The sequence below is a fragment of the Pezoporus wallicus genome, unplaced genomic scaffold (genome assembly GCF_028554395.1).
Source record: "Pezoporus wallicus isolate ANWC-B61680 ecotype Strahan unplaced genomic scaffold, APGP_CSIRO_Pwel_v1 contig_7731, whole genome shotgun sequence".
In the NCBI taxonomy this organism is placed as follows: domain Eukaryota; kingdom Metazoa; phylum Chordata; class Aves; order Psittaciformes; family Psittacidae; genus Pezoporus; species Pezoporus wallicus.
This window is the reverse complement of record NW_026635361.1, coordinates 932996-958085: the sequence shown is the minus strand read 5'-3', so window position 1 is coordinate 958085 and position 25090 is coordinate 932996. Positions and strand designations below refer to the sequence as shown.

The window sequence follows — 25090 nt, the reverse complement described above, 5'->3', positions numbered from 1 at the left end:
ACTCAGGAACATGGTCTTTCTTAAACCTCACAGGGTCTTCCCAGGAATGATCGCTCTGATTCTCAGCCTCTTCTGTTTGACTCTTATTTTTGGCTACTGAGTAGAGTCTTTGAAAGCGAGGGATTCCTCCACAGATAAGCCATGTTCTGCTTCCGAGCCTATTGCTTTTCCTTTTCCTTTCTGATGAGAGATAAGCCCCAATTCTACCTTCCCTTTCTGATCAAAGCGAAGACATCGGCCTGACTTACAGCTCCTATCCTCCAAAACAACCCAAACATTCCTGTGTAGCTCGATACACTGAGCCTTGTGCCACTTTGGACTATACTACAACTGGTGGCCCAAGAACAGAGAGGTGCTGGATCTTCTTTTTCTAACAAGATGTCTAATTTCATAGAAGAGGATATAAATATTAGCAAATAATTGGTCTTCTGGTTAATAAAGGAGCCCATTTACCATTGTCCCTGGAGCAGACACTGGGTTCTGTAGAAGTGCAGTGATCTCAGATGCAGAGAGCAAATCTGGCTGCTGTTTATGACCTACACTGAAAGGTTTTCAGGGATTTGATCTTGAATGATTCATGAAAAGAGTTGATCCCTAAGACAGTCTGATAAGTATTTCAGAGTTGTGGCAGCCTCTTCACAGACTTTATTCCTGTTGCTCAGTTCACAGCTTTGAACTCCTTATTAGTCTGTTTTCTTTCTCTCTTTGCCCATAACCAACCTGACTGAACTCGGGGCCAGGCAGTTCTGTCACTGTCTCTATTAAGCTGACAGCACTCGATTCTGAGTTACCACAACAACAAGGATTACGTGACAAGCAAATGAAGACCCAGTCAGATAATGGAGTTTTTAAAATGGGGATTACTGGTGCTGAAGATGTAATGGTCTCTTTGATGCTGTTACTATCTATAGCATAAATCCCTCTCAGTCTTTGGCCTATTGACCTGACACACTGAAAAGGCTCCTTTGCAGCCCCTATTGTCCAAGGGGAAAAGCTTTGAGCACAGACGTCTTCAAGGCACAGGAAAAACACAAGGCCAAGAGATAAGCTTGGAAATTTGAAGGCAGTCCTTTCAAGCAGAGTCCCAGAGTTTTAGTTGAAACCGATCTCCTGATTGTATCTGTGTTGCTTTTTCTCCAAGGTGTGCATTCAATACTTTGTAATTTCTAAAGATATCCTGAGCTGCTCTCCTTAGGGCCAGAGCAGCAGTCTTGCAAATCATCATCTGCTGAAAAGCACTGTCTGATGAGATTTTGGAAGAACCACTTGTCCCTGATACTTACTGTACCTCTTGGAGTATTGACAGGCCTGTATAGAGTTACTCAATATACGCCTTTATTACCTAAGAATAAACAGTTGGACTTTGGAATAATTAGGACTATTGGTCTTGGTTTGGGGAATACCAGTTAATGGCAGTGGAACAGTTTGTAGAAAGGTGAGAATTTTTAGCCTTTGTCCATACCATAATGCCGTCTCTCTGCAGAGCTGTAATGTAAAGAGAACCTTTTGTGAGTTCCTCAAACATGAGCCCTTCGCACTTCCTTCTAGAGATCTCTGAGGTTACCTTAGAAGTCATTGTCAGGTCCATCATATTGTGAGGAAATAGGGGATGTCATTCTCCCTATTTTCCAGCTGTAAGGTGAAATTCTTTCCTAAATTAGGGTAACATTTTGCTTTATAGAGTTATGAAGACTGTCTTCAGTAACTTAACAGGCACTGACTGACAGACACAGTCTCCCTTGCTAGGTTCTCTGATCAGTCTGGTTTGTGAGAGCTCTGTGGGGATATCTGGCCATTAGCAAGTGCTGGCCCAGTTTCAGTTTGTTCAGAAAATGGAAATATATGGGCAAAAGAAAACTGAGGGGTGAGGGTGAAGGGTGTGCTTGTATAGAGGTTGCTTCCCTCAGTTTGGACTTCACTCCTCAGCTGCGTTCAAGGACAGGCGCATGGAAATTAAGAATAGTTGGACTCATTCAAGTGCCTTTTCATACAAGATACCTTATCATCACTGTCACTGTGAGGCTCTGTTCCATAGCAGATGCTGTCACTCAGTGCGTGAACAAGCCTCCTGCTGATGCCAGTGCATTTGTTATGTTCACTGCCCAAGTTCACAGAGGCTGGTGCTGCTTTTTTCTTGTTACCGTTTGATTCCTTTTTCTTGTTGCCTCTTTGCAATTAAGAGCTCAAAAGAGTTGTCCAGGAACTTGAAATAGATGAAGTGTTCTTCTACAGTGACTTCAGAGTGTTTTCCAGGGCAACTGTGCTTTCCCTTTGTGTTGCAGCTCTGTGTATCAGAGCCAATTAGACATTTGTGTTCAAGAGCTGAATTTCCACCAGTTTTCAACAGTTCTCTCTTACTGGTTGCACAGGTCATGTAGCAGCAACATCTCACTGTTGGGGAGCTCTGTTGGGCTTTAGCCTATGCTGCCTTTATTCCATTCCCGTTCCCTTCCTTCCCATTATAGTACTTTATAACAAACTAAATTTCCCTCCTTGTTTTCAAACCCTTCAACTATTGGTAGGTGACTGTCACAGGCCCTTGGTCATTGCTGAGCCAAGCTATATATATTTAACCTCTCTTCACAAGTTAATCCCTTCAGCTCCTAATCACTTGTGTTGCCTTTTTCTAAACTCTCTATGAAATCAGTCAGTCAATGTCTTCATGACAATCAGGAGCCCATCACAGAGCACCCTGTTGTAAATGCATTTCACCACAGTGAGGAAGATGACATCTTACAGTTTCCTTGTTTCATAATATAATGCTGCTGCACATTCTCCCTAAAAATGGCTTGGTTTTTTTCCTTTTTGATGTTCTGTTTTAGTGAAAACTTAACCTCCAGTTTTCTGTTTGTCCTCAGGTCTTGCCCGTGGTCACACAGAGTAGGACTTAGGGGAGCTACTGCCCTCAAGTTATTTGTAAGAACAATCCAACTTCTTTTGATTAGTTTTTTTTGTGGGGAGGAATGACGGCGGCCTTATTTATCAGGGTAGATAGTGGCAGGACTCAAAGCATGCCAGTTTAAATAGAACTAGATTCAGGAGTCATGGCCAGCCCTGAGAACAGAAGAGGGAAGCTCTGGTTACTAATTCTTTGCATCAGCCTTTGACCTCACACCTCAGATACACAGGCACCTTCCCAAACAAGGCATGGCTGTGTCTGAAACCGTGTGCTTCTAACTGCCCCAGGCAAGATAAACACAATCACCTATAGATTCCTGCTTGTCAGTGTGCAGGCACACCAGAGCTGGTTGGCTGCAACCTGCAGCCTTTCCCCCGGAGGGAAAGCAGAGTTCATTCCCAAAAGCAGCTCTACGACCTCTGGACTGCACTGCGTGAACTGGTGTGTTTAGATTGGAGCTGCTTGAGGTGTTATGTGTTACATAGACAGTGACAAGGGGAAACGCTGCAAGTGGAAAATTAGTTGACGTATTGAAGTGTCGTAACAGAGAAAGAGCGTTGGTACATTGAAGGGGATTGGTATTGAGGAGACCTTGGTCCTACACCTGCTGTCACTAGTGATTAAATCACCTTCCCACCATCATCCCCTCTTTGCTCTCTGACCCTTTAACATCAGCCCTCTGAAACAACAGCTGCCTGTCAAGGTATGTTTTATGCAGTGCCTAACACAGCAGGGCCTGGTTTTAGCTATAAATCACCACAATGAAGCCCATCACAATAGAACAAACTACAGAAATAGAGCAGACTGACAACCCTTCACTGAATTATTGAACTACAGTGGGGCTAAATCCCACTGAATCTGCTGTGGCAGCATAGGGAGTTTAAGTAATGTAAACCATGTATGAGTTGAGATACTCTGTGACAACAATACAGGGACATAAGCTGGCCACAAGTAAAATTTAGGCAAAAAAGTAGGAAAAGAGATTTCTAAACATCAAGCCAGGGATGTTCTGGAAGAGCTTCCCATGAAGGAAATTAGAGGCAAAAGACCTAACTTCTTGTACTAACTCTAAATGCCCTCTTTAAAGTTTGTTATTAGTAAGAGGATATAAGGCTTACTTAATACTTTATACAAGTCATGAAGTTTAGGGACAGATTCCCAGTCCACATCTTTCTTTCTCAGAGCTATGTCAGGTCTTCATTCTTTCTCTGTTCTTTTCCAGCTTTCATTTCTACACTGAATTTCATTCAGTTAACTTAAAAAAGAATCTAAAACAAATCTGTGCAATAAAGCTCTCTCAGATCAGAGCGTCTGACCTGTCCATTCTAAACCTGAGAGGCTGTGTCTTCACAGGCAGGACTGTTCACAGGACTTTTGTCTGGAGTACCTTGGCATAATGCAGATACTTTGTCCCTTGATTGCACCAGTCAGCTTCAGGAAGTTTGCAGCTTAAGTGTATAAGCAAATGCACATTGTTCACCATCAGTAGGAATGGAGGCTCTGCTCTCCTGCTGCCACATTTGATGTATGCTGCGTGCTCCCTAGGACTTGCCTGTTTCTTAAATAGGTCAGTCAATATGTAAAGTGGAACTGTAGCCACTTATCGCAGGCAAGAAAATCCGTATCTTGGGTTTCAGCACAATCTGTGGGACTTCAGTGGAAAAAGCTACTTTTGTGAAGGAACAAAGCAGGGAGGAATTTGAATCTACTTTAGAGTAGCTGTGAAACTCCGCTTGGTATCTGCCTGCCTTTGTCCCACCTAACAAAGCATTTGTTGTAAAGCTTATAGCAGAACAACAAGCCCCATACTCCTTGGACTGTAAATTAGCAGGAATTCTACTGGAGTGGATCAGTGGCCCTCTTGGGCAGTAACATGTTTCTGACAGGACTGCTGCATGTGAAGTCCAGTCAGAGCCAATCATAACCTGAAGGCCCAGGCAACACTTTGTAAGGGATGTGTCCACAGCATCCTTTTGCAGCACGTTTGGCAGGGTGGTGCTGGCTGGCAGGTATGACAATCTTGCAGAGACCCTGCACTTGAGGAATTGACACTGTATGTGGAGTTGGAAATACAGACTGGATTTCTTTCAACATGCTAGGCAGACTGGTTTCTGTTTGAGGTTGGTTCAGTCTGTGATTCACTGCTGTGTCCCTTCTCACACGGTGTCTTGCCCTGGAAGGCGAATCACAGCTGCTTCATCCTGTTTTCAGGGAGTTACATATGCTGCTGAAATTAGAGTCCCGAGACTCATCTGAAGGTACTATCTGGTACTGCCCAGTCGGAGCCCAGCACAGAATGTTCTTCAGGGCTTCCAGTGCTCCCTTCTGAAAACATCTCAGCAGCTTTCCCAGCAAGGAATCCCTTCCTGATGTCTCTCCCTTACCTTGCTATTTTGTGTATCAGAGTGAATCTGTTCAAAAGGTTACTGCTACTGAAAACGGGAAGCTTTATTTCCCCAGCCACCTCCTACGCTCTCCTGCTTTTACTGCCTCTGGCTTTCGTCGGGTGCTTTAATAAACTGATGTAGTCTACTAATGTCAGACAAGCAAAGCAGCAGAATGAACAAACACCACTTTTTCTCTGAATTAGCAAACAGAAATGTTTGTGAAGGTCCCACGAGTGCAAGAAAAGGAGAAGGGAGAGCTGAACTGGAGGATGAAGAACACTTCTTGTCTTTCAACATCTGCCAGCTGGTAGATCAGTGTGTGAAACTGCAGTTTCATCCCCTTATTTTATTAAACATTAGGAAGAACTGAAAACCTAGAACTGAATTCCATGGTTCAGGGAGATCTCCCTCCTAATGATGCCAAAGTATCTACAGGATAATTACCCTGGACCACATTCTTGGCAATGTTCAAGGCCATGTTAGGCAGGGCTTGGAGAAACTTGGTCTAGTGGAAAGTGGCAGGGGGGGTGGAGCTGGAAGAGCTTTAAGGCCCCTTCCAACCCAAACCAGTCTGTGATACTATGACCACGAGGCATGCGAATGTAGTTTCCCTGGTTCTAGGTGTAATTTGGCAGAGTTCAACCCTTATTTGTGAATATTCTTTTCCTTGAGTGGAATTAGGCTAGTCCCATATATTAAAATTAAAACCCGAAAGAACTAGCTTGTCTCAGTGCAACACAGTGTGGGGATTATATGTCTGTATTGAGGTTAGAATTTCAGCATGTTATTCTGGATGAAGCCTCTTCTCTTCTGCTTCAGACTGGGCCCGGTTTCATCTGTCTGGAAATGAGAGCTGATGGGGTTTGATAAATGGATGGAAGGGCTGTCCACCTCCACTGTGAGCATGAGCCTCAGAATCTCACTTATATAATGTGTTCCTCAGTGATTCACAGCAGCAGTCCTGGCAGGCGCTGGGAGAACCATTCTGCTGCTCTCTGGTGGTAGAAGCACACAAAAAAGAAGAGGCCAAAACTGTTCTGCTGCTTCAGGACAAACACATCCGTGACCTGAAAACGGCTGCCAAATTACCAACTGATACCTTGGAAAACGGAGGTATCGAAACTACCTGAGAAAAACCCAAAGAAATGGTTTAATCTAGCATGAATATGCATAGTGTTACTTGAGTGTCAGAACAATCATTATGCTGGAAGCTCTTAAAGTGAGAACTTTTTGCTTTTCCAGAAGCCCTTGCAGGGATGCTTTTGCAGAATGAGAAGTTCTCGCTGCCAGTCTCATGGCCCAGGAACGCAGTTGCTCGGTTTGGCTACAGCCAGTAGATAGCAGCAGTAAGCAGTCACTCACCAGTCTGCTGCTGCTTTGTGCTGGGATGGGCAGAGCAGCAGCGTCTGGTCAGCAGCAAGCAGTGTCTCATGCCAGAGCTGACCAGCCCTGTGGTGTGGTTCATCAGGGAATAAAAGCAGAGTGTGAGGCTGCCTAGCATGTTGAAAGAAAGGGGCAGCAGCAGCAGATGATCATCAGCATTGGCTGCCAGGTGCAGCTCAAAGGTTGCTCCTGGCAGTTCATGGAGAGTCGGGGAGGTGTAGCTACCTCCTGGGGAGAGCAGGGGTCCTGTATCTACTCAGAGCTGGCTAGTAAGGGTCTCTCAGCAGGTGCATGCTATCCAGAGACTGGAAAGCAGAGATCACACGGTAAAACTGGAGGCAAAACTAGAAATGAAGCCCTCACCTCCCCGCCTCTCACCTCAGGGGTGGCTAACTCTGGTTAGCATCCACTGAGGACAGCAGCAGCATTGCACAGTGTCTGACTCCTTGTGCTGCCAGAGCCCCCATGACGTGTGTGGAGCGATCTGTGTAACTACCACCCTGCGGGAAACTGGGGTCGTGGTCAAAGTAGTAATAGCAGGGAGGCTACAGGCTGAGGACGCAAGCCTTAAACACGCACCTACAGACACATCGCTGTAAACATAGTTGAGTCCCTACTAGATTAAAGGTGAATATGGATTTTAAACATGCATTCATTTCAGAACAGTGACATGTACTGGAGCCTCTTTAAAGTCCTGTATAATCAAATAAAGAGTTCTCTTTAAGGCTTGCTTTAACATAGGCAACTCAGAGTGGAGGAGACAGTGCTGGAAAATTGCAGGTTGTTCCTTTCTCCTTCCCCATCCAGTGGAAAGTAAAGAATATAGAATCACATGAATCTCAAGCTTTTTCCTACAGTCACCTGCTGACATGTGAGCAGTATGTGGTTTGATACCTGGACAGGCAGTCCCCAGCTTGCCTGCCTCAGTTGCTGGAGTATCTATTTTAATCAATGTCGTACAGCACCCTCTTCTGCTGAGAGGGGATGAGAAGTGGAAATCCCTGGTCTGTCTCTTTCCGTGTCTCTGAGAGGCATTTATGTACTGAAGAGCAAGGGAAGTATAAAAACTCAATTACAGCAAATAGGGGAGAATCAATAAAGGAATGAGAAGCTGACAGCACAGAGATGGGGTTCATCTCCACAGCAGAATCATGACACATGACATTACAAGAGCATAGACTGCTCAGCTGAGTTATCAAGATTGATATTTATGATGATGACTTGCAGTTGTCCTGTTTAAAAACCACACCTATTTGGTAATGAAAACCTGCTGGCAAGATCTGAGCAAAGAGGTGAAATTGCAGGCAGAGTAAAATAAGATCAGTAAATCAAATGCTTTAAATCATCAGTGAGGCACACTACAATGAGGGTTGGATTCAAGAAGGCAGAATTATTGGAATTGCAAGCATAAATCCATGCCATGCATGTGCTGGGAAACACGCTCACCTCCAGCATCTCCAGCCTGACCTCTGTCAAGGGCACAAAGGTAAACAGCTGTATTCTAGCATAATAATTCCCATCAACTGTTTCATGTTTCAGTTCAACAGAGGCTGTGCAGGCTTTGAGGATCCCCATTTTAGGACCTTAGGAGGACTCTCATATTTTGTGTCTTCACATCAGCTTTCGCATAAACTTCATGGGATACAGTCTGTGGTGTTCATGAAGACCAGGTGGGTGCTGCTGGAGCCTGAGAGACCTCAGCTGACTTTGCATGGGAGATTGTTTGTTGCTATTGATCTGAAATTCAACCCAACCGTGAAACATCAGTGCCTTCTCCCTGGCCTGACTATGAGCCTTCTCTCTTTATTTTTTTAATTCCACTTGTTCTGTTTGTCTTTTGAAAACTTCCAGTTCCTAACCATATATTTGCCACTGTACAGTAGCCACAGCACAGGAACTGAAGGTGAATAAGGACCACTAAGTAATGCAGTACAAGCTCTTGTATACTGCATTGTTACCTATTTTCTTATACATTCAAAGAAAAAATGAGAGACTACCTAGTCATAGAATCATAGAATAGTTAGGGTTGGAAAGGACCTTAAGATCATCCAGTTCCAACCCCCTGCCATGGACGCCTCACACTTAGACCACATCACCCAAGGCTCTGTCCAGCGTGGCCTCAAACACTGCCAGGGATGGAGCATTTACCACTTTTTTGGACAATCTGTTGCAGCGCCTCACTATGCTCACAGTAAAGAACTTCTTCCTTATATCTAACCTAAACATCCTCTGTTTCAGTTTGAACCCATTACCCCTTGTCCCGTCGCTACAGTCCCTGATGAAGAGTTCCTCTCCAGCATTCTTGTACCCCCTAGCTCCATGTCCTGCTTACATTAAGGACACCAGAGTCATGAAGTTCCAGCCTGGGATTTCTTTGTGAGTGGTGTCTACTTAGAACATTCATATTGGATAGAGATTGAAGCACGTCACTCCAGTTTCAATGGTAGGTCAGATTTAGTAAAACAAGCATGTCCTGAAATGCATTTTGCAGGAATGCTTAACAAAAGCTGCTTTGAGTTCAGTGACAACAGCTGGATTTTGGTTTTAAGAGGCAGTGTTGAACAAGCACAAGTGGAGAGAAATAGCTTATTCCAATGGACTGATTAGGGGATGAGGAATCAGGAAATCCTGTGGTTTTATTTCCTGGCCTGCCGCTGCTTCATGACAGGCCCTGGTAAAATCTTTTAGATTCTCTGTAGTGAGCATCTTATTTCATCTCATGTAGCATTAGAACTTGCTTCAGTGAACAGTGACAAAGCCTAGCAGGTACAAATGTGCCTTGCTTAGAAAATTTGGCAGAGCACATGGTTTCCCTCTTTCAAAGGGAAGAGAGAGGAAAATACTGGTGACTAGCATTGTCCCAGCAATGCACATGAGAGTGATAAGAGCTGTGTATTTTCTGTCCTCACTATGGGAGAAAACAGGTCTAAGAGTGCCTCTGTCTAGTTTCTCCCTGTTTCAGGAAATCCTCTCTCTTTGGTCCCTTTAACAAGAGGAACTAGAATGATAGAGTGTGTTTATTGGGAAAGAACCCATCAAACTAACTTGGATTTCTGGGGATCTTTAACTTTTTAGCTTTCTTCCTTGTAATATGCTAGAGGACGGTGACTAACAATTAGGAAGAGACAGCAAAACTGTTACAGGGTTTTAATTCTGAGTCCAGCATTGACTTTGTTGTGGCAGTCGGGGCCAGGTTGCCATTTTTCCTCCTTTTTCCTACAGAAACTAAGCAGAAGGTGCTGAAGTGAATTTGTCTACCTACTGTAAGTAGCATCTTTGGTACAAAGCGGAGTGACCTTATTTCAGTAGCTCCACGATTTTCATTCTGTGTATACTGAACCACTGCTGGAGGGAACTTACTTAGTAAATGAGTAGTTGGTCTTCACAATGGCTCCATGCGCTTTTTTAACGTGGCAGTTTATTAGACATTTTACTTAGCTACAAGGCATTAATAAAACACAAAAAGCTAAAGCTAACTTCATTGAACCTGGAAATCTGTGCAGTAAAGTTACACAAAATGAGAAATCTCTTGGTTTGCATTTCCTGTAGGAAATGAACATTATGCACCAACAAAGTTTACCATTTGTAGCTTTTAATTTAGATTCACCATTAGGCCACACTGCCACACTCCCAGCAAGATACCTGCGAGGAGCAAAGAGATGACCTCTGAGAATCCATTTTCAGTCCCTCTTTGAAGCAGATCTGTATTGAAACTGGAACTGTGATGGTCCAGCCTGGTAGAAGCTCTCAATACTCAGCCCATAAAAATAAAAAGGTCTGTATGTGCTCATGTGGGCTCATAGGACATGCTCATAGGACACTGTCATTTTCCATGTAGGCATAATAGGAGTTGCATCAAGAGTATGGGAGAAGCCAAGGAATAGAAAGGTATTGTCTCAGCTCACAGATAGAATCACAGACTGGTTTGGGTTGGAAGGGACCTTCTAAGCTTATCTTGTCCAACCACCTACAGTGAGTGTGGACATCTTCAACTACATCAGGTAGCCCAGAACCACATCCAGCCTTGCCTGGAATGTCTCCAGGGATGGGGCATCCACCACCTCTAGGCAAACTGTGCCAGTGTTTCACCACCCTTATAATAAAGAGGTTTTTCCTCACATTCAGCCTGAATCTCCCCTCTTTTAGTTTAAAACCCCACATCCTGTCGCAATACATATGTATATATATATATATACACACACACATGATATACACCTTCTGTGTAGACCGAGACTTACACAACTCAGTGTTCAGCCTCCTGTTCTTACTGCAGCTCTGCTCTGGAGAGAGATTTTCAAATAGATCACTATAACCAAAACCAGAAGTCTGAACTTCTGAGGACCAGAAACCTCCTACAGGACATGAACTTGGATAAATATGACCTGCTTCAGTCTTACTTGAGAAGTGTGAAAGTGGCTTCTATAAAGAGGAGTCCTAATGGTTTACAAAGGTCTCAGACATCTTTGAAGGGTCATCAGTAACTGGAGTAAATGTGATCTGATTCCTACTGTCCCTTTTCAAAAGGCTTTGGCAAATCTAGTTTTTGAAGAAACTAAGCAGCCAAATGGGATAAGGGAAGGTTCCAGCATGCCTGACTAGTTGGGTACACAAGAGAAACAGATGGTAAATGACCAGGCCTCACAGTAATGCCAGCAGAGCTGCTCAGGGATTCGTGCTGGGATGTGGGCCATTCAGCATATTCACAAATGACCCAGGAAAGGGTGTAAGCATTCCAGTCACTAGCACTGCTCCTTTGCTTTTCCAGTTTCTCTGGTTTTAATGTGTAGAGGAACATTATTAACATTTATTCTCACCTCTTGTGTGGTACAACCTAGGACTAACTGAAATTAATTGCAGATTCAAGTCAGGTATCTGGGATTGAGCTAAAGCAGGTCTCTTATAGGAAATACCTAATTTTGGGTTTAAAATTTCCTGTGACAGAGAATCTCTGAAAATCTCCATCATGTTAATCTAGAGGGCAGCTGCCCTCAACATTAAAAATGATTAACTTAATTCTGGCCTGAAGGTGTGTAGCATCCAGGCAGCAGCTCTTTTGTTACAATGTGCTGGTGTGAGGATTCCTCTGGGGTCAGGTCTCCACCTCTCCATGTGTGCACTTACAGATTATTATCAAATAATTACTTCTACTTCCTTTTGCTTAACCAAAAAAGATTAAGCTCCCAGCATCTTTTCTATTAAAGTGCTTCTTCCAGTTCTTTTCCACTGAGCGGGATCTTCAGCTCAGATCTGGGGCTAAAACCCACCACAACCAGCAAAGACAGTTCTGAGTGGTTTAATCACCTTTTGAGTGTCTTCGGCCCTGGGCAGGCCTTCCAAGCACAGACAGAATGACCAAAGCAGCTCTGCCACCACCCTCTTGTAGAGCAGGGAGTGAGTGCATGGCCCAGGGCTACATGTTTGAGGGCTGCAGATCTGTCCCTTGTGAAAAGCCAAAGGCCACTTAAAAGTCCCAAGAAGATGTTTTAGCAAGTTAGTGTCAGCCCTGGGCTTGATGGGAATACCAAATCATGTTGAATCTCACATTCATTAGATCTCACAGCAAGACTCAGTCTTCTCAATGTATTCCACTGCAGCCTTCTCCCTGCTGTAAGAAGTGAAGCATTCTGGAGTACTGGGAAGTGTGGGGACACACACCTGATCTGAACCTTTTCCCTGCTGAGAAGTTGGAATTTAGAAAAGCAACCACAAAATTTTTGAGTTTTCCCCCATGCCCCTCTTACTGATGAACTGGATGTTTTTGTCACCACACAGTGCTAAATAAATCCTGTCACCTAATCCTGTTAAGTGAAACCTGCAAATCCAAGGAAGGAGAAGTCTTGCTCCAGTGAGACAAGGATTTATGGAGGGTTTTGCAGCATGGTGAAAAAACAAAGACAGGATTAACAAGGACAGAAGTGGCTAATAATATATACACCATTTTTCTTCAGGCAGACTTTGAAGAGCAGCCTGTGGAGCACCCACCGTGACAGGACGTTGCTCAGAATGGTGTTTGTTGTTGTTGTTGCTGCTTAACCTTAAGTGCTTCCTCTGCAGTAGAGTATGCACTGAGATGTCGCCAGCTCCAGCGTGCTGTTTAATCTGACATTCCTCTATGGGAGTAGGAGGAGAAGATGGTTGCAGTATCTAGGTCTGCTTTACGAAGCTACTTTATATGAAAGTAAGCAGCTTTTTTCTTATGGCAGTAGCAAACAGAAGCACTGAGCAGACATAGATGGGTTTTGCTAGTAACTTTCTGCTAGACAACATAGGAACATGTATGCCCAGGGAAGCTGAATAGACACATATACTGGGTGATCTCTGGCAAGTTCTTTATGCCGGACCCAGTGAAGGTCAAAGGTGGGATGTATTGCAGGATGTCACTCCTGTGAGCCAACCAAGCCCATTGGGGGACATTGAACCTTTCAGTCCTGTGCCTTGGTGGCTCTCTGGGGACCACGGGCCAGCCAGTGTGCTGAGCAGGAAACAACCCAGGTGGGAGGGGAATGCTGTAGCCACAAATTGCCTCTCGCCATCATCTCGCTGCAGCTCAGCCATGTGCAGGGCTGCACATACCTTCCCATCAGCTGGAACCCTGTCACCAAGATGGAAGCTTTATTTAAAAAGAAAACAACAGACAGTTCTCACTTTCCTCCTAAACTGCAGCTGGTGAAGCAAATGTCACTTTCCCATTCCCTTAGTGTCCCACAGGAAGCATCTTTGTGAAGTTGCTCCATTGAACACAAGATTTAAGGTACCATCAGTCAGTAGGAGAGCACAGGAGGGAATATGATTCTGTCAGCTAATGGGTTAGGGAAAAAGCAGGAAGGCCTGTCTGCTGGTCGTGCTCCCAGGAATGTTTCTACACATCACACAGGAAAGGGTTTTGTCTGTTCAGCCTGGAGAAGAGAAGGCTGCGTGGAGACCTCATAGCAGGCTTCCAGTATCTGAAGGGGGTCTGTAGGGATACTGGGGAGGGACTCTTCATTAGGGACTGTAGTGACAGGACAAGGGGTAACGGGTTCAAACTTAAACAGGGGAAGTTTAGATTGGATATAAGGAGGAAGTTCTTTCCTGTAAGGGTGGTGAGGCACTGGAATGGGTTGCCCAGGGAGGTTGTGAATGCTCCATCCCTGGCAGTGTTCAAGACCAGGTTGGACGAAGCCTTGGGTGACATGGTTTAGTGTGAGGTGTTCCTGCCCATGGCAGGGGGGTTGGAACTATATGATCTTAAGGTCCTTTCCAACCCTAACTATTCTATGATTCCATGATTCTATGAAAAAGGAGATAAAGTCTAGGAAGCAGCATGTGGAACTGCTGTGTCTTGTTCTGCCCTTGCATTTAGCAGCACAGAACAGTAACATTAGCTGCAGTGTGCAGTTTTCTCATTGATTTCCCCCAAAAAAAGCCTCAGTGTTCACAGAAGAGCCGGGTGAGAGGGATCCCTCCCCCTCACAAACACACACACACGAACACAAGGCTACCATCCACCGAGACACATTTATACAATGATGAACTGATCCTATCAAGGCAATGGCCTCCAGAGCCTGTAGAGCTTTATTTAAACTCTTACACAAAGGTCAGCGGAGTGTTGAAAACAAATGAAAGCAGAGGCTGTGAAAACGGATCAGTGGGAGTCCCTGGGTGGACTTTGGGAAGTGCCACAGCGTGGGGCAGGGCTGGTCTCTCCCTGCCTGTGCAGAGCCCAGCACAGCCTTGCTGCTCTGCTCCGGCAGCATCTGAGCATGTGGCTGTGTTCAGTCAGGGCCAGCTTGTGTGCCACTGTGGAAGGTGAAATCTTAGTCCTTAGTCTGTAGGCCTGAAAATGAAGGAGATGCCTGTGTGAATAGATGTGGCTAGCAAGGAGCATCCAGGGAAGAAGAGGCACAGAGAAGAAAATGCTCTGTCTCCACCTTTTTGACTTGCACTTCCTGTTATTAGGATGTCCAAATCTCATTTTACTACTGGCAACTTGGGTAATACATTGGTTCCTAAAATACCAGCTAAAAAAACGGGGGGGGAGGGACCAGGAAAAGTGTATTTTCTCTTTTTTTTCTCTTCTACCCATGCAACCTTCTTGTTACCCAAACCAGCAGGTTTGGCTTTAGCTTTCAAGAGAAGGAAATTCACTTTTTGGTAAAGATAAGGTTTTCAGAATGTCACCGTAGTTGGTTAAGGAAGAATGGCCATAAAGAAGCTTATAATGAAAGTTCATACCCTCCTTAGTGGCAGCATCACAGGACAACTTCCTCACACAGAAAGGTGAATGTGATGCAGACAATTCTCTCCTGACCTCTTTTCATGTTCTTAGTTTCTTCTCTTCTGTTTTGGATCCACCCTTCTCTGTCTCTTTTCCATGCTTTGGGACCTTTCAACAAAGCCTTCTTTAAAACTAAACAAGCAAAAAGGCTCCAGACCACAGTGAACTGGCATTTGAAGACCAAGAGGTTGTTTACTCTGCTGCTATATTCTGCTCCTGTGCTGTTTAGACTGGGAGTGGACTACCTTCCTCTGCTGGGGTTTTGAGATCAGCCGGATTTTCTAGACGTTTCAGTAGCACCCATGATTAGACAGAAACATGACAGAGAGAGGCTCAGACTGGACTGGGAGTGCTTTTCTTGATCCAGAAGTGAGGTAAAAGCTTGATTAAAGAAACACTAATGTGCATGTGTACTCGTAGGCAGGTGCAAACTCAAGGAAACGATCTCCCGATTTAGGATAGCCATGAGATCCTTCTGGATTGGAGTGGGTTGTATGCAGTGCCACTGTAGGGCTGGCTTCTAAAAGCAAAGCCCCAACAGAGGAGGCCTTTATTTTGATCTCACAGAGTTATTTGTAGCCTTATCAACTGAAGCTTATTTCCCTTCCTCTACTTATCTCCTGGCTCAGCACAGCACTCGGCATTGCTGACAGTTGCACACACTGCTGCTGAGCAGCAGACATGGCAGTGGCACAAATCACTCTCTTGCAAGATAATGGGAATGTCTTGAGGACTCAGGCTGGCCTAACCTAGTTGCTTGTTTGTAAAGGATGTACTTCTGCCAGTAAGGAATGAAATGCAGGCAGAAATACTCCATCTCCCTTGCCTTTCGCCATGGTTTTAATGGCAGGGAAATTCTACTCCATTTAAGTTGCTGAGTGGGAGGGATGACTACCTGAAGCCCCCTCTGTGGGTAGCAGCATGAGCAGGATATCAGTGAGGGGCAGTGATAAAGTATAATCTTCTGCTTGAAGCTCTCCCACTGCCATAGTGTTCAGACATGCTGGCTAAAGCTTGGTTTTGCAATTTTGCTATCTTCAAGAGTTTAGAAAGTCTGAATAAGCATGGAAATGTCTGAGTTCTCCAAAATCCTGACATGACTTCTAGTATCTTGTCTGAGGAAGTTTATACAGTCATGCTTTGTATCCAGCAGTCTGTCAGTTCCCTCCTACTAATACTTCAGCTTGTTTGATGGTTTAAAACAAATTTAACAGAGGGATTTTGTCTCAAAAATACTATCTTCCTATATATTTGTGAAAGTAGGTAGTAAAGAGTAAATAGAGTAAAGAAGAGTAAAGAGAGAGTTCCTCTTGAGTCATAGAAACATTGAATTAAAGGGTAATTTAGGTTGAAAGGAATCTCTGAGGGCCTTCTGCTCCCAGCTGCTGCAGCCTATGCACCAGCCTTAAGAAATGACTAGACATTAGAGAATCCACAGCAGTACAATTAGGAATTCTGGAGGAAAAGTTGGTGCAGAATCCTGCATGTTAGACTCCAGTGACAAGGCATAAATCTACAGGATGTTTCTTTCATGGTATTTTGCTCGCAGAGATCTTGTTTCTAATTAGTCTTATTTCAGGGTTTGAAATCTTCTACCTGTCTTCAGCAGTTTGCTGCAGGGAGGTGCTGTTAAGATACATCCATCAGGAATTCTTAAACCAGAACTGTTTGAATGTCTGAGAGGTGCTATGGCTTTGAAACTTTGCAGTTGCATCAACAGCATGATGTTGAGTTTGATTCACCAAGGAAGAGGAAGAGTTAAAGTCAGCCCTGACTGCATTCACCTCGCTAAGACCTGCCAAGGTTGGTGGCTTCCATTCCTGTTATTGGAAACAATAGTACATTTCCATCAAATCTAGCCCTGCCTGAGAATCCATAATATACAGTTCATGTAGGCAGGAGATCCATCGGTGGGGACAGCCTGCTGAAAGGGATCCATTATTCTTTGTGAGGCCACAGCTCATTAAATGTGGGAGAAAGGCGCTATTTTGAGCAGGAGTCCTTTGCTAGTCACTGAGCTGATTCCAGTCTGAGCAAACCTCCCCATGCTGTCCCAACCCTCTCCTGATTAATTCCAGATGAGGGTAGAAAAACAAGCTAGTGCTTGGGTTTGAAATAGAAATTTGATGGAGTAGACATTTGGAAGGCAAAGTTTACTGAAGTCCAAGATACAAGCTTAATATGAGCATTTCATTGTGAATATTGGAAAATTTCTGGGTAGAGTTTAGACCATAATGTAAGAATGTGGGTACTTTGTAAACTAAAAATGATTGTGACTTAATCATGCAGTTGCTGTAACCTCAGATTCTATGTCGTTTCTCTTCCTCACAGCTTCATACCTCACTACCTGTCTCTGTTTTTCTAATTCTATGAAGGTTTCTATTCTGCAAGAGGAATATTAAAGGTCAGATGGCCAGACACTCATGCTAATTTGTTTGTAGCTGTGATTTTTAGCTCCTTGCTTCAGTGAGGGTTACCAGCTATTGCAAAAACATCCAAGCATCATGAAACTCTGGGAGGGTTATTCCCTGAGTAGTCTGGGACTTCTTTCCATAGATACCAACACAGCTGGTTCTTTGGATAGCATCTTTTTTGCAGTCCGGTGGCAGAGCTGCTTGTTGGTTATAAGCATGTTCCCCACAATGTGTCTAGATAAGGGCTCACTTTTTAATCTTGGTTTTAAGGGTGAAGAGAGTGGGATTGCTTGAGATTCGTTTGCCACTGCAAGCTGGAATGAATATCACTTTCCAAGTACTTCCTGATACAAACTTTTGTGTGCTGTTGTGCATCTCCTGCTGCTGCCTCTCTCACCAGGCTCCACAGTCCATTGTTGCTAGGGACCTGTTCAGTATCTCTCTGCTCCCACTGATGGACTTTGAACTGTTCTTTCTCCCAACCCGAAACAATTCTTGTGTAGCAACAGTGGACTTCTCCTTCCATCCTGAGATACAGATCTGTGGGACTCCTCTCTCCCCAGAGTCCAGCATCCTGGCATGGATCTCACATCCCATTGCTCAGCTGTTTCCTTTATCCTGGCCAAATCTTCAGCTCCCCTCTTTGCTGTGGCTTAAACAGGTTTCAACACATGTTCCAGCAGTTCAATCCCCCACTTCACTGCTTTTATAAGGAACATGGTGCAGCAAGAAAAACACACTGCCTGAATTTCAACAAGTACGAGTGTGACAGCACACGTGGGTAGTTAATAAGGGTGAGGGAAGGTAGGATTTGTGTATTTATGGTGATTATTTCTTTATTATCTTCTAGGTCTGATATCAGCTGCCAGGGCAGCAAGTGCAGACTCTGCCACTGAAACTCTGAGGTAGAATTTCCCTGCTTTGTAGTGTTGAATATTTCATGAATTTCACACGTCAGTTATGAGTTACTGCCTGCCTGCGAGGAACAATAGGCAGCTTTGGAAGGACTTGCTCCCATTCTTCCAATCTATAGCACATGTTTGTGGACTCCTTTTTCATCTGAGAATGCAATGATTCAAGGATGATGATGAAACTCTCCCCCATGCAGCATGCAGAAAGCTTGTACTGCTGCTTTCTGTACCCTGAGCCAGAGGACTGCAGTTTTTATGGCTCTCAGTTTGTTCTTCTATAGTCCTGAGCTCCTTTGGAATGGGGTTTTTCCCATGTGCATTGCAGCACTGGGTTTTTATTAAAACAACAGCACATATACGTTTATAAATATGTATATATAAATACACATATAAACATAAATGTATACATATATATATGTATATATGAGGTGGCAAAATCCCCTAAGAAACAAGTGAATCTTTGGCTGCTTCGCTTGCGTTCTCCCTGCTAAATCCATTTCCTTTGTATCTATGCCAAGTCTTAGATCAGTAGCTGACAAATACTGTTTACAAGGAGATCATTTCCCTCAAAACCAGTTCTCCCTTTTCCTGGCAGGTGGGTTCCCTATACCCCCTTTGGGGGTGCTGTGCAGGCAATGATAGGCAGGACCTGGTCCTACAGCAGTGCTGGCTCTTCTGAAATGTGCCTGTAAAGGTCTGTTTGCTGACATGGAAAGAGCTGCCATGCTGACAAATGCTGACAATAAATAATGTCCATGATAGTAGTTTCATACCATTAGACAAGGATAATTCCCAGCCTCCTGCACTTAATTCTTGGAAGGCTCTCAAATAAAGTATCATTATTTTGAAGTTCTCTGGGCACAAAATTGTCATTGCATTTTAAGGACTTAATAACATCCACAGAGTTTGGTACCTGTAATTCCTGGAGCCAAGCGTTTAGAAGCATTTAGGAACCCACACTTGGAGACAGAGCTGCGGAAGCTTGCACCTTCTGGTTTTTAGCACTTTGGGCTGTCTGTTAGACAAGGCCTAGATATGTTACAGCGCTGTCATTCTTATTTCTGGGCATGGGGATATCTGTGTGCTTCTGGAACAGTGCAGCAGTCAGCCTGACTCAGTCTTTGCACCTGATAATTTCTGTCCTAGCTACAGAAGTGATAAAGGAGCATTCTGCAGCTTGGATGCTCTGTTGTATTCCTTCTCCACTTCAGGCTGTAAGAGAATCTTGTTTGTGTCACCAGATACAGCAGCGCTTGGAGAACAGTCCCAGAGAGGCCAGGACATAAAGAGGGTGTCTAGAATACCTGCAGCTGAGAGAGGACAAACAGCTTGAGCATGTCCTTTATTGCTCTGTCATTCTCTGGGAACATTAGGGACTGTGTTTAAAAAGCTGCATCAGTTTATGCACCTCATTAATCAAAACACATCCTTTTGGAAGGCAGTTGATTGCAGCTTAGGCACAGAAGTGCTTGCACCTCAGCATCCCTAGTGCCTGGAGGAGGGAAGAAGGGGAGGAAGACCTTTCATGCTGTCACTGGCTTGGTTCACATTATCTAATCTATGGGAGCATTTGAAAACTCAGATTTATTTCCCCAGAAAAGCTTGTTCTACCAGAAATTGTAATGCAAATAATATTAAATAATATTCTCACTGGGTAGCTTCACTGAGGAGTATTTCAAATGAGTCACAGCCCATCTGGGTTGTGCCAGGAGGTGGGAGGATGAGAGGAGCAGGTGAACGCTTCAGAGAAAGGATTCAAGTGAGAGCAGGCAAACAATGATGAGGAAGAATGTGCTGTGTATGTGTATGGTGGAGTCACTGCTGATGCCTGCATTTCTTTGAAGTAAGAGCTTCAGTAACATCTGCTGCTTTAAATGCCAGAGGTACCTGAGGCATGTGGCAGGGGACTCCTGGAAGGGAAAAGGGGAATATTTGCTTATGAAAGCAGAAGTACAGGCATGGGTGAGGGTAAACAGATTCTTCGTTTAACTCCACTGGTTTTAAAGGCTTTACATTAGGAAATCATTTGAATCTTAAGAGCTTCTTAAACACAAGGGAATAAACAGCCATTCCCAAAGACAGAGAAAGCAGGACTGATTGCCGCCCCTTTTCCTCTCAAAGAACAAAAGGTAGGGAAATGCCTGATTTTAGCCCTTTTTCCCCACTGCTTTGGCCTCTCTTATATGAGGTGCATTGTAGCCCTCAATGAGAGGAAGCAGGACTCCCATGCGGAGCTGTCACTTCCCCAGGACCAGCCTCCCGGCAGCCTCACTAGCGGAGGGCGAGTGTGCCGCAGAAAGTGCTGACTCAGGTGCCCACTGGGAAGTGGGTTTCCCCGTGTCGTGTGGCAGGGAGAGCCCACGCATCCCTCCTTCCTCGCCATCATTCCAGCAGGGGAGCTGTTCCAGATGCAGCTTGCCTCTCTTTTTATTTATTTGTTTTTGGAATGATTTCTACAGCTCCAGCCCCACAGTGGAGGAATAGTGCTGCTTTGCATGGCTAACGGGGAGGCAAGGCAGCCGAGCAAAACCACACCTTCCACGCCAGGGATACTTTGCACACAGGTGTAAACCACAACGTTTTCCCCAGCAAACTCCCGCTGGGAAAGCCGGGCACTCCCTGCTCTGCATGCAAGTGAGATTTTCAAGGTGAACCGCTGTTTAGATTTGGATTCACCCTTTCTCACAACCTCCCCCCCCCCCCCGCCCCGTGTCTTCACAGGCAAACCTGCAACAAAGCCACCACAACTCCAGAAGGAGCAGGGACCATAAGCATCTAAGAGGAAAAGGAATCTTCTTGCTCCTATTGTTCTTTTCATGTATTTTATTGTATGTTTATGCTGCTATTGTTAAATCCCAGCCGCCCGCTACTTCTTGCCGTTAAACCACGGGTGGATCCAGCCTGGCACTGCTGGCTAAAGCCGAGCCACGGGTGACTTTGGCTCCGCAGCAGGAGCTCTGCAGCTCCGCAGCAGCAGCGTTGCGGTGCCCGCTGAGGCACACACCCCCTTGGCAGCCAGGCGTTGCCCTTTTAAGAAGCCCGGGTGCTGGCTCAGGTAGGCAGAGCCTGCGTGCAGTAGTCGCTCCTATGGCAACCCAATAGAATGGGATCACTTCATGAATATTCCCAGGAGCAGGAGCTGCATGAGGAATAAGTGATGACAGTGATGTAAGCAAGCAGTGGCTGCTGCAGGTTGCAGTTCATTGTGTTACTGGCCGGCAGGTTGAGGAGTTAGAGGCACCCGGGCTTGAGCTTGGCTTTCTGGATGATGTCTGCCCGCCGGGAGACACGGCACATTTGCATCTCGATGCCAACATGGCAAAGCGGCTGCTGCTGCTGCTGCTGCTGCCGCCCTCCCTCACCTTCCAGCAAGAAGTGTATGGCTCTCCTCTAGACTTCTTGCCGGGTGCTCTGGATCTGAACAGACAGGGATTGCAGTAACACTCACCAAGGGGAGACAAGCAGCAAGTAGCCAAATCGGGACGACAGAGGAGAGGGGAGGCTTTTTTTGCCTTCCCTCTTTTTTTTTTTTTTTTTCTTTTTCTCCTTCCCTTCTGGATGCAGAGCCTGTGTTTTGATGCAGAGCGTGTGGATGCCACAGTCTGGTAAGGAGATGACACGCCAGTCTCTGGTCCCTTCTGCCCCTTGAGCTGGGAGCAGGGACCTGGGGGCAGTGACGGTTCCCTTTCTTGGGCAGAGCGGGGGGGGGTCTCTCCCTCTTAACTGAGCATCAGCAGCAGCAGCCATGGACAAGCTGCCCCCCTCCATGCGGAAGAGACTCTACAGCCTGCCCCAGCAGATAGGACCCAAGGCGTCGATCATGGACGAGGAGGAAGACAGTGACAAGGACACCCGGAGGAAAAGCATCAGGCTGAAGCCTCTGCCTTCGCCCTCTGCTGGGAGCACCCGGGCTCTCGGGGGAGACCCTGGCCGAGGGGGTGACCCCGGCCTCGTGGAGACAGAGGCGGGCAGCAAGGGTGCCAAGACCAGCACCAACGGGGACTGCCGCCGCTTCAAAGGGAGCCTGTCCTCGCTGACCAGCAGGCACCTCCACGACGCGGCTGAGGAGAAGAGGCTGATCGGCGGCGAAGGGGAGCCGGCCTCCCCCAGTGAGGACAAGAGCCCCCCTGGCAGTTCGGAGCTGGAGCAGGGGCTGCCAGCGCCTCCCCCACCAGCGTCCCCCCCGGAGCTCCAGCAGCAGCCCCCCCGGGCTTGCTCCTCTACCTCCATCAAAGTGGAAGGAGGTGGAGGGTGCGACCAGATCACCCCAGATGAGGAGCAGAGGCTGGGCCAAGCCGGTTTCATGCAGAGGCAGTTTGGGGCCATGCTCCAGCCGGGGGTCAACAAATTCTCCTTGAGGATGTTTGGCAGCCAGAAGGCCGTGGAGAGAGAGCAGGAAAGGGTTAAGTCTGCTGGGTTCTGGATCATCCATCCCTACAGCGACTTCAGGTACAATCCCCCCCTCCTGGCCCACCCAAAACCAGCTGGTCTCCCCTTCCCCTCCCGTGTCCAACTCAGACCTTTCTGCACAGTGCACACACCCAGGCAGAACTTTCCTTCATTTCCTAGTCAGAGGAGCTGGAGGACACATCCAAGATCTGCTCCAGCCAAACAACCTGCAGATTTCATTTCTATTTAAGTTCAGTTCTAGTGACCCCACACTAGCGGTAATTCTAAATTGTGTTTTTAAGCCAACAGATGTATTTTCACATTGGCTTTTTATAAGGGAAATCCTCTCTGCAAGTTCAGTGTAAATGGGGAAAAATGTTCCCACCTGCTGCACGACTCTTAGACTAAAAGTGTGGCTGCTGCTGCTGCGTAACTAGTCCTACACCTCCAGTTCAGCGCATAAGGTCTGCCTGATTCCTGCTTCAGATCCTGGTTTTGTACCTCTTGAGTCCTCCCCCTTGTTCCCAAAGAGTTAGGGCAGGATGTTGCTACTGTTGCTGTTCTGTGCGGCTTTGTACTGCAGCATCACTTGTCAGGAATTGGGATGTGCAGGGGAGAGCAGCAGTCATTAAGAAGGGGCTTAACACCTTCAGAGTCTTACGGAGAAGGATTTCCTCTTTTGCATCTGCAGATCCATATTTGCAAAATTCATTTGGACAGGGAATAGTTAACATTGTCTTTGTGAAAGTAATGGCTTGCTTTCACTCAGACAGCAGCGTTTCCATGAAGATTAATAAGGACATTAACTTGTAAACCCTACAGCCATTTTTTATGGAGTTCTGTATAGCAGAGAGGTTGGCTTTGGGTATTTCCCTGTCTCATGCCCTGGTGAATCGTCGTCTGCAATATGTATATAAAGTACTGCAATCAATAATTAATTACTTAGCGCAGTCAATGGCTAAGGTTTATTGCTTCAACTTTCATTACAACTAGCTTACACCTCACATTTAAAAGCACACAGAAGAACATTCTTCAAACACACACGTATCAAACAACACGATTTTATGGAATTCTTGAACTCTTCGTGAAACCTTCCTGAATACAGTTAGAAAGAAAGATAATGGCAGGAAGGAGTTGCAGGGTGGATTTGGGTGCCCAAAGACGGAAGCTTCTTGATACTGCCTACTAGGGATTTAGCAAGCAGTCCACATGCTTAGAAGACTCAGCACTGGCACCAGATTCCTGCACATTTACTTGGATTAACAAATGTTATTAGAAAGCTCTGTGAATTGGAAGACTGCACTGTCATTTGAATTCAGTGCATTCCAGTCTCCCGAGCACACAGCTGACCGAGCATATGAAGGTTTCCAGGAGCTACATCATGATACATATTCCTTGCAAGTACAATCTTACTCAAACCCAGATGGGAAAGAGTCTAAAATTGCCTCCCAGTTGTGACTGATCAAGTCATACCTCACAAACATGGTGAAATGGGAGAGTCATTACCTTTAAAAAGAACAAACCCAATTTCATACCCTTGGCTATAGTTCGGATTATTTGCTGTGAGTCTGAAGTTTAACTGCTTTGCTTTCCCGGGTTATCCTAGCAAGGTGTTCTCAGTGTGTCACACCCTCAAGGAATTTTGGCTTTAATCTCTGGGTTGTATTTGGGTTTATACAAAAGTAGCATTCACTTTGTGTACCTTTTATGATCTGTACAGTGGATCCCTTCCCTTCCATCTTTCTGACTACGTTTTCAGCACAGAACCAGGCTGGCAAACTTCAGTGACAGGATTGTAGCAGTAGCTGAGGTAACCACCTTGCCCAAGGTGAGATGCCCCTAAGGGTTTATGTTTTGAAGATTCTTAGTGAACCAGTCCTGACTCCTTAAAACAGCACAGGAGACTAGGAGGTGAGTTTTGATTGCTGAGGTACTCGGCTATAGGGCCACTCCTAGCCTTGCACAAAGGACTGAGATATATGGGCAAGCTTAGACTCTGCCCAGCCAGAGGATCACACTGAGGCTGCTAACAGCCATTCGTATGCATGCAGCTATATCTGTATATATGCATGTGTGACTCCTTGGTGTTAATAATATAATCCTCCCCAATGTAGCTTTGTGCAGAGAAAGCACAGTGAGTTAGGTATCTGCACCCTGATGCAAGACACTCTCTGCTTTGGGGTCAGATTCATCTGGCTGCTTTGTGTTTTTTCTCAGTTAATGCTAGAAGCCTTGCACACAGAAATGTGCCTTCTCCTACTGTTCTATACCAACATCAGATGGAGCAGTGGTACTGATTGTACAGAGAGGTGGGGAGGAGTTGGCTGTGCTACCTACCCTATGGTCAGTATGTGTATTTTCCAGGGAACTTTGTTCACCTCTGCTTCTGGGTCACTTGCAGCATATCTGTTTGAATATGAATATGCTTAGGGAGAATGCGTGGGCTTCCA

At 45.5% G+C, this 25090-nt stretch overlaps 1 protein-coding gene across 2 annotated transcripts in view; it reads left to right on the top strand.

The window, feature by feature from the left end:
• The window catches only part of HCN4 (hyperpolarization activated cyclic nucleotide gated potassium channel 4), a 135752-nt gene that overhangs the window by 14981 nt on the left and 95681 nt on the right, over positions 1–25090 (top strand). Inside the window, exon 1 of one of the 2 annotated variants that reach the window (XM_057421089.1) lies at positions 21791–22700. The exons of the other annotated variant lie outside the window; for it this stretch is intronic. Coding sequence (XP_057277072.1) covers positions 21997–22700 — 704 coding nt within the window. The 5' untranslated portion in view covers positions 21791–21996. Of the gene's footprint in view, positions 1–21790; positions 22701–25090 lie in introns of those variants that run through there. 2 annotated transcript variants of the gene reach the window in all.